A 20,292-nucleotide genomic window follows, 5' to 3' on the forward strand; every position below is an offset into this window, starting at 1 on the left:
GCTGATTTGTTCAAATATGTCAGAACTCAAAGACTATCTACTATTACATCTTTAATTCATCTACACAATGACTCAAAACCTCTAATGGATATACTTGCTCACAAGACTATCATTTCTTTGGGGATAAAGACCTAGATCATATCTTTAATATCCAGCATCTAATCCAGAGCCTGACGCATCACAGACACTCAACAAATGTTTATTTTTTTATTTTTATAATTATTTTTTTATTAATAGTTTATTGCTAAGTTGGTTTCCATATATCATCCAGTGCTCTTCCCCACAAGTGTCCCCCTCCATGACAATCACCCCATTCCCTTTCCTCCTCCCTCTTCAGCCCTCAGTTAAACAAGTGTGTATTGATTACAAGTAAATAGAACTTCAATGAGCAGCTTAGCCTAATAATAAAACTCTCTGCTTAGACTCTTATTTCTACTAGGACAACATAAGAAATTCGTACTTCCTGAGATGGAACCAGCAATCAGCTTTTCATCAAAATAACAGAGCAAATACATAAAGGTGGTATCATTTGTGCCCTTAATTTACAAAGGAACAGGATCAGGATGACTTCAAAGATTTTTAGTGGGACTATCCTATAAGGCCACAAGACGGGGAGATTATTCTACTATAGAAGATAATCTTCTTATCTTTTAAAGGAGACTTATTTATCCAACAAATATATCTAGTACACCTATTAAACATCAACTACATGCCAAGCATTGTGCTAAATACTAGGGATATAAATAAATAAGCTGGGGTTTGTGTCCTCAGGTGGTTAATGATCTAACAGTAATGAGAGACTTAGTAATTCACGATTAAAATACTTGTGATGGGGCACTGAAAGAAGGAAGAGGTTATCAGGAAAGGCTCCCTAGGGAAGATACCAGAACAAGGTCTAGAATTATAACTAGGAAAAAGCAAGGGATGAGGAAGTTAGAAAGGTAACATATCAGCAAAAAAAAAAAAAAAAAAAAAGGTAACAAAATAAAAGCTCAGAAGCATGAGAAATTTTAATTATAATGAGAAGTTATAATTCAGTTTGGCTGGAACATGAGAGTTATGACAGATAAGGTTGCAGAGATGGCCAAGAACCTGATAATAAATCTTACATGAAAGGTTAAGGAATCTGAAGTTTACCTAAAAATGATGGAGTGCCATTATAGGGTTTTAAACAGAAAATCACACAATCTAACTAGTAAAAATCACATTAGCAGTAATGTGGAGTATGGGCAGCAGGGTGTTCAGACAGAAAATCATGAAAGTCTGAATAAAGATTGTGGCGGTCTGACTGAGAACAGATGGGTTTCAGAGACACCAAAGTGATAGAATCCACAATGTTTGGCAATAAATGTTCAAAGTAGAAATTTAGGACCTTTCTGAGGAAAAGTTTCTTTTTCTTTTGAGATGTGAGGCTGTCTTCTTTTACAGACCTTGACAAATATGGTGGGAGGACACCATATTTGTCAGTTTAGGCCTGAGCATGCACACTCACGTCACACTACCAGGGACAGACAGCAGCCTCCTCCTGACACCCAGACTCCCTTATCGTGGGAAAATCAGGAGGACCAAGGTGACACACCAAGGAATGTTTAATTTGTATAGTACAGCTTGCATGTATGTAATCCTTGTTTTTATGACACATCATGGAATCTCATACTCATCATCTCATTTTCTTTGTGCTTGAGTTTGTAGGTAGAACTGGATACTCCCATTGCCTCTGTCAATTCATGGCTAATTTCAAGATACACTGTCTAATAAAACAGTTCTCATTGTGGTGCCAGTGCGCTTTCTTTTAGTCATTTAAAACATCCCCAGAATTCACCTTTTTCAATACATTAATCAAGGCACAGAATCAACAGTTTTTGCATTCCCTTCTACAATGTGAGTAGAAAAACGATCTCTTTGTAATCCCTGCATGTCACTATGCTCTGTGTGACAGCACTCCTTCCAAGATCAAAAAAGATTAGGAGGCTTCCACAAGTCTGATGAAATTATTAATGGGAACTGCTATTCTAAACTGTAGTGCCTTTAAAAGGCTACTTCAAGTCTTAATATCAAAAGTATCAAAAATCTAAATGTTCAAGTGAAATAGCTCTTTCCTATAACTTGGGGAAGAAGAAAAATATTAAAGACAATAAATCAAAAATTGTTCAAATGAACAAAGATTTGTACAAATATACACATATATGCACTGATATAGCACATGCCGTATACATTTTCTTTTCTATGATATAGGATCCTGGATCCATATGATCAATAGTTTTTAAATGTTTTTAAGGGATTTTATTATTTCTTTTATATTTCCTTGACATTTTGGCAGAGTTTTCCCTTTTCCCCAACATTAGTAGAGCATTCCAATATATAAATAAGCACCCCTCTTTCATTACATAAGCTCCTTGGCCTCCAGGTCCTAATTCTAAATCTGTCATTTACCAGCTACATAGTTTAGAGCAATTGTATGACCTCTATGGGTCACAGTTTTCTCATCTTTAAGATTATAAATATTTTTTTAATATTTTATTTATTTTTAATACAGAGAGAGACAGAGTATGAGAGGGGGAGGGGCAGAGAGAGAAGGAGACACAGAACTGGAAGCAGGCTCCAGGCTCTGAGCTAGCTGTCAGCACAGAGCCTGACGTGGGGCTCGAACCCACGAACGTGAGATCTGACCTGAGCCGAAGCCGGAGGCTTAACCAACTGAGCCACCCAGGCGCCCCACATCTTTAAGATTAAATAGTATCTAAAGTCCTTCTCAAATTCTAGAGTACTATAAACTAGAAGTCTAAATCTAGAGTGGATTTTTCAAATCTTGAGTGGTCTACAGCCTATACTCTAAGCCAGGGTAAACTCTTGGGACCCAGAATAGTTGGAAAAGGACAGGCCTATAGGCACTCAGATGGTCTTGAGTGCCATATTTGAAATGGGCAACATTTCTTTTCTGGAGGACCCCTGGATTTAAGATGGCCAAAATCAAAAAAGGGCTACAAAGAGAAAAATGTAAAATAATCATTTCACCTGTTTTTAAATTATTTATAAACATTTATTTATTTTGAGAGAGAGAGAAAGCGTGCAAGTGGGGAAGAGACAGAGAGGAAGAGAGAGAATCCTAAGCAGTTTCCATGCTGCCAGTGTAGAGCCCAAGGTGGGGCTCAATCTCACAAATCATGAGATCATGACCTGAGCCAAAATTAAGACTTGGACACTCAATTGACTGAGCTACCTGGGCACCCCAATTCACATGCTTTTAAGTTAAACACAGGAAGTAGAAATCTGTAGGTACAATAAAGTCTTTTAAAATGTTTTTCAGTTCTATGTAGCCTTATGAAGAAATGACTAAAAGAACAAAAGCAGAGACAGAAAGAAGTGGGGAGCCAAGAAGAGACATAGACAAGAGATGGATAACACATAATAAAGACACACAAAAGGAAAATCAGGAAAAGTATGATAGAGATGAGAAGAAAACAGAGACAAAAATATCAGGAACAAATATTTTATGGTTCACACTTGCGTATACCATACACAAAAATAAGTGCAAAATGGATTAAAGACCTAAAACCTTAAGATTCCTAGAAGAAAACATAGGCAGTAAGGTCTTTGACATCAGTTGTAGAAAACATTTTTCTAGATATGTCTTCTTTGGCAAGGGAAACAAAAGCAAAAGGAAACTATTATTTAATGTGCATTATTTATTTTGAGAGAAAGTGAGAATGCATGTGAAAGCAGGGCAGGGGCAGAGAGAGAGGGAGAAAGAATACCAAGCAGGCTCTACACTAACAGCGCATAGCCCAATGTGGGGCTCGTGAACTGTGAGATCATGATCTGAGCTGAAATCAAGAGTCAGAGGCTTAACCAACTATGCCACCAACGTGCCCCTAAACTATTTTCATTTATCAAAATAAAAAGCTTTTGCACAACAAAACAAAAAAGGCAACCTACTGAATGGGAGAAGAAATTTACAAAGACATATTCAATAAAGGGGTCAACATACAAACTATTTAGAGAACTTATACAAGTCAATACCAAAGCCCCCCAAATAATCCAATTTAAAAATGGACAGAAGCCAGGAATAGACATTTTTCTAAAGAAGACATACAGGTGGCCAACAGACATATAAAAAGACGGTCATCATTACTCATCATCAAGGAAATGCAAATCAAATCTACAATGAGATATCACTTCATACCTGTCAAATGGCTAAAATCAAAAAGAAGAAACGACAAATTTTGGCAAAGATGTGGAGAAAAGGGAACCTTCATGCATTGTTGGTGGAAAGGCAAGCTGAGGAAGCCTCTGTGGAAGACAGTATGGAGGTTCCTCAAAAATGTAAAAATAGAATCACCCTATGATCCACTAATTTCACTACTGGCTATTTAGCAAAAAAAAAAATAAATAAAATAACAACACTAAGTTGAAAATATAGATATATGCAGATACAGATTAGATACAAATATAGATATATATACTCCTATGTTTACTGCAGCATTATTTACAATAGCCAAGATATGGAAGCAACCCAAATGTCCATCCAAAGATGAGTGAATGTGGTTTATTTACAAAATGGAATGTTACTCAGCCATAAAAGACTGAGGTCCTACAATTTGCAACAACATGGAGGGACCTAGAAGATATAATGCTAAGTGAAAAATTCAGAGAAAAACAAACACTATAATATCATTCACATGTGGAATTTAAGAAACAAAATAAACAAAGGAAAAAAGCCAAAAGAAAACAGATTTTTAAAAATTTTTACAAAATATTTATTTGTCTTGAGAGAGAGAGCCCTCACATGAATGGCGTAGGGCCGGACAGAGAGAGAGAGAAAGAGAGAGAGGGGGAGAGAGAGGATCTCAAGCAGGCTCTCAGAAAACAAATTATTAAATACAGAGAACAAACTGGAGGTTTCCAGAGGGGAGGTGGGTGAGAGGATGGGTGAAATAGGTGAAGGGGATTATTGTGATGAGCACTGAATAATGTGTAGAATTACTGAATCTTTATATTGTAAACCTAAATAATGTAACACTGTAATTATACTTGAATAAAACAATCTTAAAATTTTTTATAGTTTATTTTTGAGACAGAGAGAGAAAGAGCACGAGTGGGGAAGGGACAGAGAGAGAGGGAGACACAGAATCGGAAGCAGGCTCCAGACTCTGAGCTGTCAGCACAGAGCCCGACGCTGGGCTCAAGCCCACGAACTGTGAGAGAGGATCGGAGCCGAAGTCGGATGCTTAACCGACTTAGCTACCCAGGCACCCCTAAAATAAAATTTTTTTTTAAATTTATGGTTCAAGGTGAATATCATACTCTACCCTCTTCTATTCATTTGAGCTGTGAGCTTTAAGTGGTTATATATTTGTAAATAATCACTTATAGTTCTTTGAAATTTTGATTATCTAATCAGCCAGTATGTATAATCCTTCAAGTACGCTTGTCCTGATTGTATTACAAGAACCTTCTCTCTACTTTTAGGATACCAAAAGAACTTCAAAATCCTGATAAAACCAGAGATTCTCCACTCTTCATCAAGGATATATCAATCTGGACCATCTTAAAAATGCATGAACCACAGATTTATGATTTCTGGCTTGGAGGGTTCTCTCAAGGGTCTCTACAGTAATCCTAAATACCTGAATGCCTTGGAAGTTAAGTTCTTCTGACCTGTTATGTCAATGGTGGTTTCAAAGACTCTAATGTGAACTACAAGTCCCCACCTAAAAACACTGCTTCATTCATTTATTCAACAAACATGAGCAGCCACAATGTGCCAATCATTTTATGAAGATAAAAGACTCTGGGGTCATTGCTTATTGAGAGAGATGGAAAGTACAGTTAAAATACAGTTGAAGTAATATTAGAGAAGAGGTCTATCCAAGAGAATATGAAACAAGGGAGGAAGGATATGAAATTGGTGGGAGATGCGAGGAGCAGATATCAGGAAATGCTTTCTTGAAAAGGTGATATTTTAATTGACTTTTACATGATTAGGAGAAAACTAGGTTGTATAGGAAGAAGGCAATGGGAATTAAATTACATAGGAATACCTGAAATCTAAGGGAGAAAATTATTCAAGAATAGAATATCTACTCTGGGTTGATCAAAGAAAGAAGTTACATTTTAGTCCATTTTCCTTCTTTGGTCCTCAATATCTATATCTATCTAGTGTCTATATCTGTATCTATTTGGTCAGCCCAGACTTTTGCATCTATTAAGGTTTCATTTAAGGGCACCTGGGTGGCTCAGTCGGTTAAGCATCTCACACCTTGTGAGTTCGAGCTGCACATCGGGCTCTGCTCTGACAGCTCAGAGCCTGGAGCCTGCTTCGAATTCTGCGTCTCCTCTCTCTCTTCCCCACCCCCGCTTACACTGTGTCTGTCTCTCTCTCTCTCTCAAAAATAATAAACATTTAAAAAATTTCATTTTATATCAAGTGTATTCTTTCATAGACTTTCCTTCTGAACTTTACCCTTTAAGAAATGTAATCTCTCTAGTTCATCACGTCATATTGAATAAATACTATTCATATCTTCTAAAACCATCAACCTGTTCTCTGCAAATTTAATGAGCATACTTTTCATTCACTCCTGGTCATTCATGACTAAACTAAGTAATGCCAACCTCAGACCTGACTCATGCGGAACAATACATCCACCCATGTTAATGTTGACTCTCTGATAGACATTCACTGGGTGTTCCCATTTACCTTAGTTAACTGTACAAGCAACTGCATCTAATTTTTCGCTTATAAGTGAACATGTATGCATGAAACAAAATCTAGATTTTTACTTTTTTGCAGGCAACCAGTCTGTGTCTCCCTTATTTAATCGCTTGTTTAAAAGGGAAAATATTAAGTTCATGTGATACAAGGTTTTCTTCCAAAGTCATGTTCTTTACTGTGATGACTTCAGCTAGCATTACACTGATTCCAAAACCAGACAAAGCCCCCCACTAAAAAGGCGAATTACAGACCAATTTCCCGGATGAACATGGATGCAAAAATTCTCAACAAGATACTAGCAAACCAAACCCAACAATACATTAAAAGAATTATTCACCACAATCAAGTGGGGTTTATTCCTGGGATGCAGGCCTTGTTCCATATCCACAAATCAATCAATGTGACACATCACATTAATAAAAGAAAGGTTAAGAACAACATGATCTTCTCAATAGACACCTGACAAAATACAGCATCCTTTCAGGATAAAACTCCTCAAGAAAGTAGGGATAGAGGGAACATACCTCAAGATCATAAAGGCCATACACAAAAGACTCACAGCTAATATCATCCTCAATGAGGAAAAACTGAGAGCTTTCCCCATAAGGTCAGCAATACAACAAGGATGTCTATTCTCACCACTGTTGTTCAACATAGTGTTGGAAGTTCTAGCCTCAGCAATCAGACCACACAAAGAAATAAAAGACATCCAAACTGGCAAGGAATAAGTCAAACTTTCACTCTTCGCAGATGATATGATACTATATGTGGAAAACCCAAAAGACTCCACCAAAAAATTCCTAGAACTGATACATGAATTCAGCAAAATCACAGGATATAAAATCAATGTACAGAAGTCAGTTGCATTTCTACACACCAATAATGAAGCAGCAGAAAGAGAAATCAAGGAATCAATTGTACCAAAAGCCATAAAATACCTAGGAATAAAACTAACCAAAGAGGTGAAAGAGCTGTATGCTAAAAACTATACAGAGCTAAGGAAAGAAATTGAAGAAGACACAAAAAATGAAATAACATTCTGTGCTCATGGATTGGAAGAATAAATACTGTTAAAATGTTGATACTGCTCAAAGCAATCTACATATTCAATGTAATCCCTATCAAAACAACATCAGCATTCTTCACAGAGCTAGAACAAACAATTATAAAATTTGTATGGTACCAGAAAAGAGTCTAAGTAGCCAAAATAATGTTGAAAAAGAAAACCAAAGCTGGAGGCATTATAATCTAGACTTCAAGCTATATTACAAAGCTGTAATCATCAAGGCAGTATGGTACTTGCACAAAAACAGACGATCAATGGAACTGAACAGAGAACCCAGAAATGGACCCAAAAACATATGGCCAACTAATTAACAAAGCAGGAAAGAATATCCAATGGAAAAAAAGACAGTTTCTTTCGCAAATGGAGCTGGGAAAACTGGACAGCAACATGAAGAAGAATGAACTTGGATCACTTTCTTATACCTTACACAAAAATAAACACAAAATGGATAAAAGATGTAAATGTAAGACAGAAAACCATCAAAATCCTAGAGAAGACAATTAGGCAGCAACCAGTTTGACTGTGGCCACAGTAACTTCTTACTAGACAAATGCCCCAAGGCAAGAGAAACAAAAGCAAAAATGAACTATCGGGTACCTGGGTGGTTTGATTGAGTGTCTGACTCTTAGTCTTGGCTCAGGTCATAATCCCATGGTTAATGAGTTTGAGCCCTGCATCAGGCTCTGTGCTGGCAGCATGGAGCCTGCTTGGAATGCTCTCTCTCGCGCTCTCTCTCTCTCTCTCTCTCTCGCTCTCTCTCTCTCTCCTCTCTCTCTCTCAGTCTGCCCTTCCCCTGCTTGCACAATCAATCAATCAATAAAATGTGCTAGCACACTGGCGAAAGCTATGCTTTAGAGGGGCAGAGAGACTATTAAGGTCTTTCAATTCCTGCTGAACCAGTCACATGGCTATCAGATCCTCTCATGTCAAATTTAATTCTCTGTTCCATCACTACAGAGCCTGTGAGATTAATATAAAGGTGCCATAACAGAAACAGCCAATTACATATGTTTATAACTTTTATAGACTCATACTTACTGTATTTTATTGCTTCTACAACTTTATGGGGCAGCTAGTACCCACTAAGTGCCAGATTTATATTTCAAGAATCCTGAAGAACAATCATATACCAGCAGCTGATGTACTAAGTAAAACTTGAGTGGGATCATGAAGAATACATAAAACTCGGGCAGAAACAGGAGCATGGAAAATGGAATTCTAGGCTGCATAAAAAGTGCAACATTTATGTATGCAATGTTAATTTGAGGGAGTAGAAGTATTAGAATAGACGAATATAGTTGAAAATACGAAAATAACAAAGAAGAAAGGCTTTAGAGTCTCAAAGCTAAAACCAAATCCCACAAACTTAAAAAAAAATAAATTTAAAAAAATAAAACCAAATCCTAGCTCCTAGATTATATTTATTAGCATAACAGCCTCAACAGGTTATTCTCCTTAGTAATGATGTCTGCTCCCATGCTTGCAGAGCAGACATCTAAACACGGTAACTCTTAATTAATAAAAGTTTACCTATCTTTATATATCATACATAAAATTCCTTATCAGGTAGCATATATTATTTCAAGTCTATCTGCATAAATGGGATACTTGGTACCATAGGGAAGCAGAGTCACAGTTGGTAACAGGAGAGATTCTATAATCTATAACAGCCAGCAGGCCAATGAACCTCAGGACAGTGAACCATTTAGCCAAATGAAAGGAGGAGCCACCCTAAGAAAAGGCCTGTCAATAAATAATCAAGAGTAATAGAGATGCCTGGGTGGCTCAGTTGGTTGAGTGTCTGACTCCTGATTTCAGTTCAGGTCATAATCCCAGGGTCATGGGATCAAGTCCCATGACAGGCTCTGAGCTGAGTGTGGAGCCTGCTTAAGATTTTCTCTCTCTCCCTCTGCCCTTCTCTGCTTGCACATGCTCTCTCTAAAAAATAAGAATAAAGTAATTTAAAAAGACCAAAAAAAAAAAAAAAGAGGAAGATGCTTGGGTGGCTCTGTTGGTTAAGTGTCTGACTTGGGATTTCAGCTCAGGATGTGTTTCATGGTCATGAGATCAAGCCCCACGTTGGGCTCCACGCTGGGCATGGCGCCTGGTTGGGATTCCCTCCCCTCACACCTCTCTCTCTCTTCCCCTTCCCTGCATGCATTCAGACAGATGATCGCTTTCTCTCAAAAACTAAAAATAAAATTTTAAAAAAAGTTTTCTAAAGAATAAAACCAGATGAGAGGCTAAATTGGATGAAAAGAGAATACAGCCATAAGACTTCATAATGATGAAGACTGATGATAACAATGGCCTACATTTAAATACTTAGTATTTTTTAAAATCTATATTTTTAAATTTTTTAATTGAAGCATAGTTGACAAAATGTTACATTAGTTTCAGGTGTACAACATAGTGATTCATTAAGACTATGTTATGCTATTCAAAGCGATTTTATGTTTATCATCCTATACAATTTTTACCTTTGAAATAAGCACAACAGGTACTATGTTTTTTCCTTGTTGGGGAAAATAACACAGAGAGGTTAGATGGCTTATCCAAGTTTAGAACAGAGCTCTGTGCATGTCACATACCACATGTTCTGGTTTCCACGAAGAAAGTCTATACCATGCTCCTCCTGCTTTACTGCACAACTCCTTACCATAGTCTGCTCTCCACTAGAAAGAGCAAAATGCTTATGTATTCGTCTCCATGAAACAAAAAGGTGACAAATGCATACCATAGAATACTCTAAGTGTCAAGGTAAACCATCCAGTGAAATTGCTCCATTTTATAGGTAATAAAACTGAGACAAAGGCGATGAGGAGGTTTAACCTCACATAGTTATTTATTGATGCATGTGTGATTAGTACAGAGATCTTTTTCATTATACCAAGGTAATGCAGATAAACTAATTTATTTCAAGAAAACCCAGGGGTGCCTGGGTGGTTCAGTCGGTTAAGTGTCCGACCTCAGTTTGGGAGTTCATCATCTCAGTTCGTGAGTTTGAGCTCCGAATTTGGCTCTGCGCTCACAAGTGCAAAACCTGCTTTGGATCCTCTTTTTCCTGTTCTTTCTGCCTCTGACCCACCCTCCCCCCTCAACTTCCCACCCCATTGCATGCTTGCTCGCTCGCTCGCTCGCTCTCTCAAATTATTTTCTTAAAAAAGAAAACCTACATGGGTGCCTAGGTGGCTCAGTCGGTTAAGCTTCTGACTTCAGCTCAGGTCATGATCTCACAGTCTGTGGGTTTGAGCCCCATATCGAGCTCTGTGCCAACAGCTCAGAGCCTGGAGCCTGCTTCAGATTCTGTGTCTCCCTCTCTCTGCCCTTCCCCTGCTCGCTCTCTGTATCTGTCTCTCAAAATAAAATAATAAAGACATAAAAAATGAAAAAAAAAAAGAAAACCTATAAATGAAACTTAGTCAAAAAAGTTTATTTACCTTTTACAACAGAAAGGAAAAAAACAAATTAATCAATATTACCTGATTTTAAGGAAATAAAAGAAAAAAAACTTCTGTGTTAAGGAAAATATACTGTCATTTAGTTACCTAAGAGCAATCAGCGCCAGCATGAGAAAAGACTGGCAAGAATGGGAAAACAAGAACATGAGAAGAAAAACAGATACAGCAGCCTACCAACATTTGCACATCTCCTATGTCAGTCAATGGGTCTATTAAAGGTAAGAGGTTTGTCTATGAAGCTGTTCTGTGAGGGCACTGCTCTGTGTAAGAGCTTGAAGGGAGTCCTGAGTCAAGGATCCTGGTTATTGCTATTGTCATTGGACATATGCCTACGGGGGAAGAATCTTTTGTATCAATTTTGCTTTGAGGACAGATACCTAAAATGAAACTCCAACCGCTCCTCCTCCCTCCCTTCCACCCTGTGCACAAAATCTGCTCTTCCTTCAATCTCCTCCATCTCAGTAAATGGCAACTCCCACCTTTTGGGTGCTCAGACCAAATACCCTGCCTCCATCCCTGACTCCTCTTTTTCTTTCATACCTTCACATAAGCAAGCCTTTGATCATTCTATCTTAAAAATACATCCAGAATCCATCCATCCACTTTTACCATCTCCATTAATATACGCTTCACTGGATTATCACTATTTCTTAATTGGATCAATATAAAAACCTCCTAACTCGTCTCCTGGATTCTACCCTTGTCCTACTACCAACTGTCCTTTTAATTTTTGCTTTTGTTTTCTAACTGGTTTTGATATGATTACAAACTTTTTTTTCCTACTAATTTCAAACTCATAGAAAATTACAAAACTAGTAAAATGAACTCCCATAACAAATGTTTACCAAATGTTTAGGTTTTGCTTATTTGTTTTATTAACCTCTCTATTTCTTTTATATTTTCTGAAATATTCAAGGGTAGGTTACAGACATGATGATTCCTACATAATTTAGAGTACTGTATTTCTTAAGAACAGTGACATGATTTTATGTATCTATAGTAATCAAAATGAAGAAATTTAACACTGACATAGTAGTATTATTTATCTCACAGTCAACATTCCAATTTTATCAACCATCCAGCAAAGTTCTCAACAGTTTACCTTGCTTCCCCCATCATTACAGATTCAATTCAGAATATTCAGTGTACTTAATTGCATGTTTTGTTCATCACCTTTAACCTAAATGGTTCCTCAGTCTTTTTTGGGCTTTTTTAAATCTTAATTTTGAAGAATATCTATAGTTATTTTGTACAATGCTCCTCATTTTTCATTTTTCTGGTGTTTCTTCCTGATTTAGGATATGCATTTTTGGCAGCAATCTATGGTCAATTTTATCATAGCTGCAAGATCAGGCCATTCCTCTGCTCAAAACCCACACTCAGAGAAGTCAAATTTGCTCTGATAGCCCACACCTCCTGGTAGGGTCTTTGTACTTGATAATCTCTCTGCTTGGAATATTCTTCTCCAGATATGTGAATGATTTGCTTTCTCCTTTCCTTCATTTTTTAAGTTTTATTTATTTGCTTTGAGAGAGACAGAGGACATGAATGGGGAAGGGGCAGAGGGAGGAGAGAAAGAATCCCAAGCAGGCTCCAGGCTCTGAGCTGTCAGCACAGGGCCTGACACAGTACTTGAACTCACAAACCATGAGATCATGGTCTGAGCCAAAATCAAGAGTCAGACGCTTAACCAACTGAGCCATGCAGGGACCCTCTTCCCTTCGTGTTATTACTCAAAAGAGCTTAATTTTTCATGGAGTTAGGTAGGCTGATATCAAAGTCTCTATGGAAAACCAAACACCTAAAGATACCTAGGAAAATCATGAAAAAGACAAACTATGAGAGGGTTTAATGGGACCAAACATTTAAAAAATACTATAAAGCCACTATAATTAAAATGGTGTAAGGGAACACCTTGGTGGCTCAGTCTGTTAAAGTGTCCAACTTTGGCTTGTGGTTCATGAGTTTGAACCCCACTTCAGGCTCTCTGCTGTCAGCACAGAGCCTGCTTCACATCCTCTGTGCACTCTCTCTCTCTCCCTCTCACTCCCTCAAAAATAAACATTAAAAACAACAACAAACAGTATGGTAATGGGGCATAAATAAAGGGAGGTGTAAAGAACAGAGCCAAGATATTGACCCTAAAACATGAGAAAACCTAGGATATGGTAAGTGGCATCTGAAATAAGTGGGGCAAAAGAGGTTTCTTAATAAGTGATTCTGGGATAACTAGGCAGCCATTTGGAAAAAAGATAAATTTAGATCCCTATCTCATATCATACAAAAGAATAAACTTCAATGGGATCAGGAACCTAAAAATACATTATAAAACTATACAAAGATGAGAAGAAAATACAGATAAATTCCTCTTTTACCCTGGTATAGGAAAGGTGTTTATTTTTTAAGTTTATTTATTTATTTTGACAGAAAGAGAGAAAGTGGGGGCAGAGAGAGGAGAGAGAAGGAGAAAGAATCCCAAGCAGGATCCTCAGTGTCAGCAAGAGCCTGATGTAAGGTTCGAACCCACGAATCATGAGATCGTGACCTGAGCCAAAATCAAGAGTTGGACACTTAACTGGCTGAACCACCCAGGCACCCCTAGGGAAAGGTTTATAACACTAACTCAAAATCTAGAGTAATAAAATAAAAGATCGATAATTTGCATGAAAAAAACAGTGCAAAGAAAATCAAAAGATATAGATATATAAATAGAGCGAGGACATCTACCACAAAGAGCTAATATCCCTAATGTATTTTTTTAACTCTTAAAATTGAGGATAAAGGACTAAACACACCAGAAAAACGGAAAAGATATATATGGACAGTTCACTGCATAAACAAAAAAAACAAACACAATAAAATGGCTTTTAAACATATGAAAAGTTCAAACTCACTCATATTTAAAGAAATACAAATGAAAACAATATTAAGATACCATTGGATAGTGAACTACAAAGAAAAACTACAGATTTTTTGTTGATGAGGCAATGAGGAAGCAGGGATTCTTGAACATCTTTGGCAGAAAGACAAATCAGGATAACCTTTCTAGAGAGAATGTGGCAATACCTACAAAACTACATTTACACCCACCTTTTGACCTAGGAATGCCACTTTTAGCAACCTACCTGAAGCTACATTTCCAGAAATACAGAAATACATGTGTACACAGTTATTACAGCATTGTTTATAACTGCAAAATGTTGAAAACAATCTAAATGACCAAATATGGGAAAGTGGTTGAATAAACTAATAAAGTGGGTAATATAAAAAACCAACCTAAGTAACTTTGGAAATCAGTACTTTATATTCCATAAGGCTAAAGACAAAATGAATTGGACTTGAGTGGTAAGGCTATAGGAAAACCTTTATTTCCTAGTTCTGTGAACTGGGCTTAAAGACGATGCCTCAGTAGCAATAAGCACTCCTAGCAGAGAGATTGGTTTCTATGTACCATTCCCCCCAAAAAGAAACCGGCGCTCCCTGAAGAAATTAAATAGCTGATTCTAGGGTTGGGGTTAGAAAATCAGAAAATGAGCCACATGGTGCTAGAAAGTAAGAAAATGATCAAAATATAATAAAGGACTGTTGAAAGGACATTTAAAAAGAGCTCCAAGGTTTGAACAAAATAAATCTGATAGAGTTTGAATAAAATCTGATATAATCTGAACAAAATAGTGATAGTAACAGAGAATAATCCATAGATAAAATAAATACGCATGAGTCTATACTGATACAAATAAAAAATAAATACTAAATAAATGGGCGGGAAAGAATAGCTCTTCCTTAGAGTAGAAAATAGCAAATGACCACTTGATCAGCACCACAGTAATAACTGTTGCAGTCAACAATCATCAACGGATGTTGAAATTAGTAAGCGAAAATATGATGAAAAACAGGATATTGACATGGTCTCAAAGTATTTCCCCATAATATACTTATTAATTTCAAAGTTTAAAGTAGTAATTATAGGGGCGCCTGGGTGGCTCAGTTGGTTAAGTGTCCAACCTTGGCTCAGGTCATGATCTCATGGTTTGTGAGTTCGAGCCCCACCTTGGGCACTGTGCTGACAGCTCAGAGCCCGGAGCCTGCTTTGGATTCTGTGTCTCCCTCTCTCTCTGCTCCTCCCTTGCCTGTGCTGTCTCTCTCTCAAAAATAAACGTTTAAAAACATTTAAAAAAATAAAATAGTAATTATAATAGAGAAATCTGGTAGATACTGCCTTAACAAAGTGATCAAAGTTAACATCCCCAGGAATTGTATCTCCTCTGTATGATGAAGGGCACACCACTTCTGTGATACGCCTGTCTAAAATGCATGGCTAGCCTCAATTACTCAACCAGGAAAAAAACTTAAACTTGCAGGAGGGGAAGAATTTTTGGAGTCTATTATGCATAATTGTTCTACTGTTGTATCCTTGGAGCCTAATTAATCATCAAAGAAAAGAGAACTAATGGATGGTTCTAGATTGGAGGAGCCCAAGGAGATAGAACAAGGTACAACATATGATTCTAGATTTAATCCTAGACCAGAAAAAGGGCACTGGAGGGGAATGATGAAGGGTGTACAAGTTTTTTAGATTACTTAACAGTATTATAACAATGTGAATTTCCCAGTTTCAATTATTTACTATGGTTATATAACATGTTAACATTTGAGGAAACTGGATATAGAGTATATGGTACCTCTGTGTATTATTTTTCGAATCTTTTTGTAAGTTTAAGGTTTTTTTAAGTTTGGGAAAAAAATGGAGCTTTGCACAGTGGCAGTATTGTAGCCAATGAGGTTTATCCAAGGCGCGATTATTGCTAAATGGAAAAAAATGGAGAGGTAGCTTTACAATGAGGCTTTCCCTGACCCTAGTACATATGCCTTCTGGCCCACCTGGCTTTCCTTACCTACTTTCCTAACTTTATTTTCCAGGATAGCACTTATTAGTATGTGAAAAAACTATCTTCTCCCTCACTTCATAAGGGTAAGAAGTTTTGTCTATTTTGTCTCATTTGTTTGCTGTTGTGTTCCCTACACTGAGGACAGTGTCTGGATGGTGTTCAGTAAAGGTCTACTGAACAAGTGACCATACCTTCCCTGAAGATTTAAGGGGCCTCTAGGAGTACTGGAAATGTGAAACTCCAGGATTCACATCCGGTAATGACACCACATTGTCACTTGGTGAGGAAAAAATACCAAGAAAGGATCCTGAAATATCTATCTCCAACTATATGCCTAAGAGACATGGTCTATTTAGCTATGGTAGCACATTTTCTGTGTACAGATTTATAAATATATTTATAAATGGTGAAAAAAATATCATAACTGAAGTGCATTTTAAAACTGCCTAAAAAACAAAATTGAGTAAAAGGAAAAGAAACCAGGAAACCTGCAGTAAAGAAATAACACTGACTAGCTGAGTCACAGGGGAAAAGGAAGAAATGGTAGGAAACCAAAGTAAATCTAGGGTTGAAAAGCCAGAAATATTCATACAAATCTAACACTAATCTTGGATTTCCTGTGACAAAGATGCTAAGAACCAGACGTTCATATTAGGATTTTTCAGAGTAGTATTTTAAAGAGGTCATATAATTCTCTATGAGCAATATAACATTTTTAGAGATAATTTTCAGGGCCTAGCACTCCATGCAATTCCCTCTCTGCCTGAGAGTTCTCTGGCTGTACTTGCGCAGTGCCAACTTGCAGTGCAATGCTCCAGGACTATACAAATCAAATATTGGAGGGCTTTTCTAATTTTAGGGAAAATTATGCTGATAAATAGAATTTAAAAGCTTAAAAAAATAACATTTCTTACACTTTTGACACTAATTCCTATTTTATAACAATATCTGGTATAATACAGCATGTAATGCAGTACAAAATTATATTTAGATATTTTATATTTAATATGATAATATTTCATAGTGTTAGACTAATGAAACTTGAAAGCTAGTCTTCCTAGTTATGTGGCCTTAGGAAAGTTAAATAACTTCTTATTGCTTAAATTTTCTCATTTGTATTTTGAAGATTAATAATAATACCAACTTCAGAAGGTTGCTGTGAGGATAAAATTACTTAACAAAATGGAAGGCAATTAAACAGTACCTTCCAAAGAGAGTACTAAATAGCTATTATTAAAAATAATAACATTTTATTAATAAAAGGGTATAATGACTTCTATGGTCTCTGTCAATGAAATAATTCTAAAATTCTTTCATATGCTGGTCCAATTATGTGCAAACACTCTCCCCATTTGGAAAGGAGAAAACAAAACCTCTCTAGTATTAATTTTTTTCTCCACTTCATAAACTGCTGGAGGATAGATGCTGGTTCTTACCTGAAGACTGGAGATACGAATTGAATATATATGATTCTATACATTCATAGTTTTGTATTATATCACATTATTAAGAGTATAATCTAGTCCTGAAAGAAGCTTTTTCCTCTGGCTTTCTACTGTCATAGTGCTCGGGTTCCATGATTAACATCAAAGACATTTTACAGATGTTGTTCAGAATCAGTGGACACTAGAACATAATACTAACATTAAGTTCATAGTTTCCTTTAGATTTAATTCTCAAAAATACAGACAGATTTCTTCTTGTTCTTAGCCCTTTTATTTCTGTTCTACAACTCATTAGCTGAATGACAGTGAGCACATCACCTATTACCACTAACCCTTGATGCACTCATCTGTAAATATAGTATCTGTCTTTGCACATAGTCACAGGGTCATGAGGAGATTCCAAAGGCAGTTTTTTCTTTTTTAAGTTTATTTATTTATTTTGAGAGACAGAGCGGGAAAAAGGCAGAGAGAGAGGGAGAGAGAATACCAAGCAGGCTATGCACTATCAGCGTGAAGCCTGATACAGGGCTCGAACTCACGAACCACGAGATCATGACCTGAGCCAAAACCAAGAGTTGGAACTTTCACCAACTGGGCCACCCAGGCACTCCTCAAAGTCAGTTTTCAAAAACTGTATTTACGGGGCACCTGGGTGTCTCAGTTGGTTAAGCATCTGGCTTTGGCTCAGGTCATGATCTCAGGGTTTGTAGGTTTGAGCCCTGCGGCTGGCTCTGTGCTGACAGCTAGCTCAGAGACTGGAGCCTGCTCAGACTCTGTATCTCCCTCTCTCTGACCCTCCCCTGCTTGTGCTGTCTCTCTCTGTCTCTCAAAAATAAATTTAAAACATCAAAAAAAATTTTTTAAACTGTATCTTATAAACAGGAAGTTATTTTAATAATAATACAGCCATCTGAAATAGTCAAGGCTGTTTATTTAATAATAATTTATCAGTTGCTCTTCACTGTATTTTAAAATATCTGTGAGTCAGCAAGGAAGAAATTATCACATCTAGTAAGAGTCATGAAAAAATAAACAGAGCTTCCACCAACCTGGCCATTTGCTTGTAAGCTTCTTCAGCTACTGCAAAGATATGCGGATCCATATCCCCCATATTCTGGCCACTATACGCATTAATAATATCTTCTCCGTAAATAGGCAGCTGTTCGTAAGGGTTTATAGCTACTAGGACTATACCTGGAGGAGGGGCAAAAAAAGCAAAAGAAGTCAGTGATGTACTGATGGACATATCAAGCTTGGTAAAGTGAGAATCACAGTTAACACAAATTTCAACTTCAATTAATCTTAAACTAGCAAATTGTTAAAGATCAAAATAAATCACAGGCTTTGTCTCTGAACTCATTACACACAGACCTAACTAAAACATCACTTAAAAACTGGCCTAGGTTATTAAAGATAAAAACTATAGCAATGTTAAAAGAACTTTCAATATTTTCATAATATTTAAATCGAAAATTACATTTTTAGAAATTTATCCAAATGAAATAATCAGAGATTTAAGCAAAGGGTTTTTTTTTCATAAAGATTTTATCATAATATTATTCACAAGAGTGAAAAGCAGAAACACACTATATAATAAAGGAAGACTGACTAAATATCTTCTTACATCCATGACAGGCATGGTAAACATTTGGGCTACCACTACAAATCATGTTTCTAAAGAATATTAAAAATCATAGAAAAACATGACACAAAGCTATCTACAGACTAATTCTAATTACATATCTATTTATACTCACACACATATACACACATATACGATGTCAACATACTGGTTATCTTTCAGTAGTGAATTACATGTAATTATTTTTCATTTTTAAATACCTTGTTTATATATTTGCTTAAATTTTATAGTAAGTGTATTTTAAATTAATGAAGCCCTTCATTCAACAAATATTTATTCAGTTCTAAGTATGTCTCAAGTCTTTTCTGAATGCTAGGTTTATAACAGCAAACAAGAACAAGTCTTTATCATCAGGGACCTTACATTCTAGTAGGAAACTCAGACAATTAAGTTAGGAAAAAATAAATATCACTGGTTAGACAGGAAAAAGGAAAAAGGAGAAAAATTAAACAGAGAAAGAAGATGGAAATTTGGAAGGGGAAAAGGGGTTTATGATTTAGAAAAGGTGGGCTTGTAAGGCTTTACTGAGAAGGTAACATACATACAAAAAAAAAAATAAATGGAGAATGAAAATTGAGAATCAGAAATATTTAGTTAAAGAGAAGAAAAAGAGTTAGTATTAAGGACACAAAAGATATAAATTCCTTTAAAAAGACAAGATAGTTGTCCCTGTCCAAAGCAGGAGAGCAAGGAAGAAATGACAAGTGCTAAGTTGGTTACACCAAGCAAACAGACTTAGAAGAAAATGAATGAAATCCCAGATCTGAGGTCGGGGAAGAATAATTAGTGTAAAAAAGATAAGAAGTCAGTAGAGAAAAGAGCCAGGGATAAGGGAGAAAATAAAAGTTAAGAAAAAAATAGAGAGACAAAAGAAGGAAAGGGGGGAAGAACCCAAATGTACATGTGCTTAATTTCTAAGAGAAAGAAGAATCCTGAACTGGGCCACTGGCAGCTAACAGTGCAGTGAGCACAGGACCAGACAAACAGATCAAGCAAGAATAGTTGTCAGTCCTGAACTGAGAACAAGAGAACACTAAATCTGAAGCTGTTCCAAAGATAAGTCTGGACATCTAC

General features: G+C 36.6%; 1 protein-coding gene and 1 pseudogene across 5 annotated transcripts in view; one reads left to right on the top strand and one right to left on the bottom strand.

The window, feature by feature from the left end:
* MYO5A (myosin VA) overlaps window positions 1-20,292 on the bottom strand; it is a 192,451-nt gene that overhangs the window by 101,516 nt on the left and 70,643 nt on the right. For all 5 annotated transcript variants that reach the window (XM_029950496.1, XM_029950494.1, XM_029950497.1 and 2 more), the window contains exon 4: window positions 18,626-18,770. In XM_029950496.1, the coding sequence (XP_029806356.1) occupies window positions 18,626-18,770 (145 nt within the window). The remainder of the gene's footprint in view (window positions 1-18,625; window positions 18,771-20,292) is intronic.
* On the top strand, window positions 15,991-16,224 carry LOC115303072 (annotated as a pseudogene).

This window comes from Suricata suricatta, chromosome 9 (assembly GCF_006229205.1).
Source record: "Suricata suricatta isolate VVHF042 chromosome 9, meerkat_22Aug2017_6uvM2_HiC, whole genome shotgun sequence".
Classification (NCBI taxonomy): Eukaryota; Metazoa; Chordata; class Mammalia; order Carnivora; family Herpestidae; genus Suricata; species Suricata suricatta.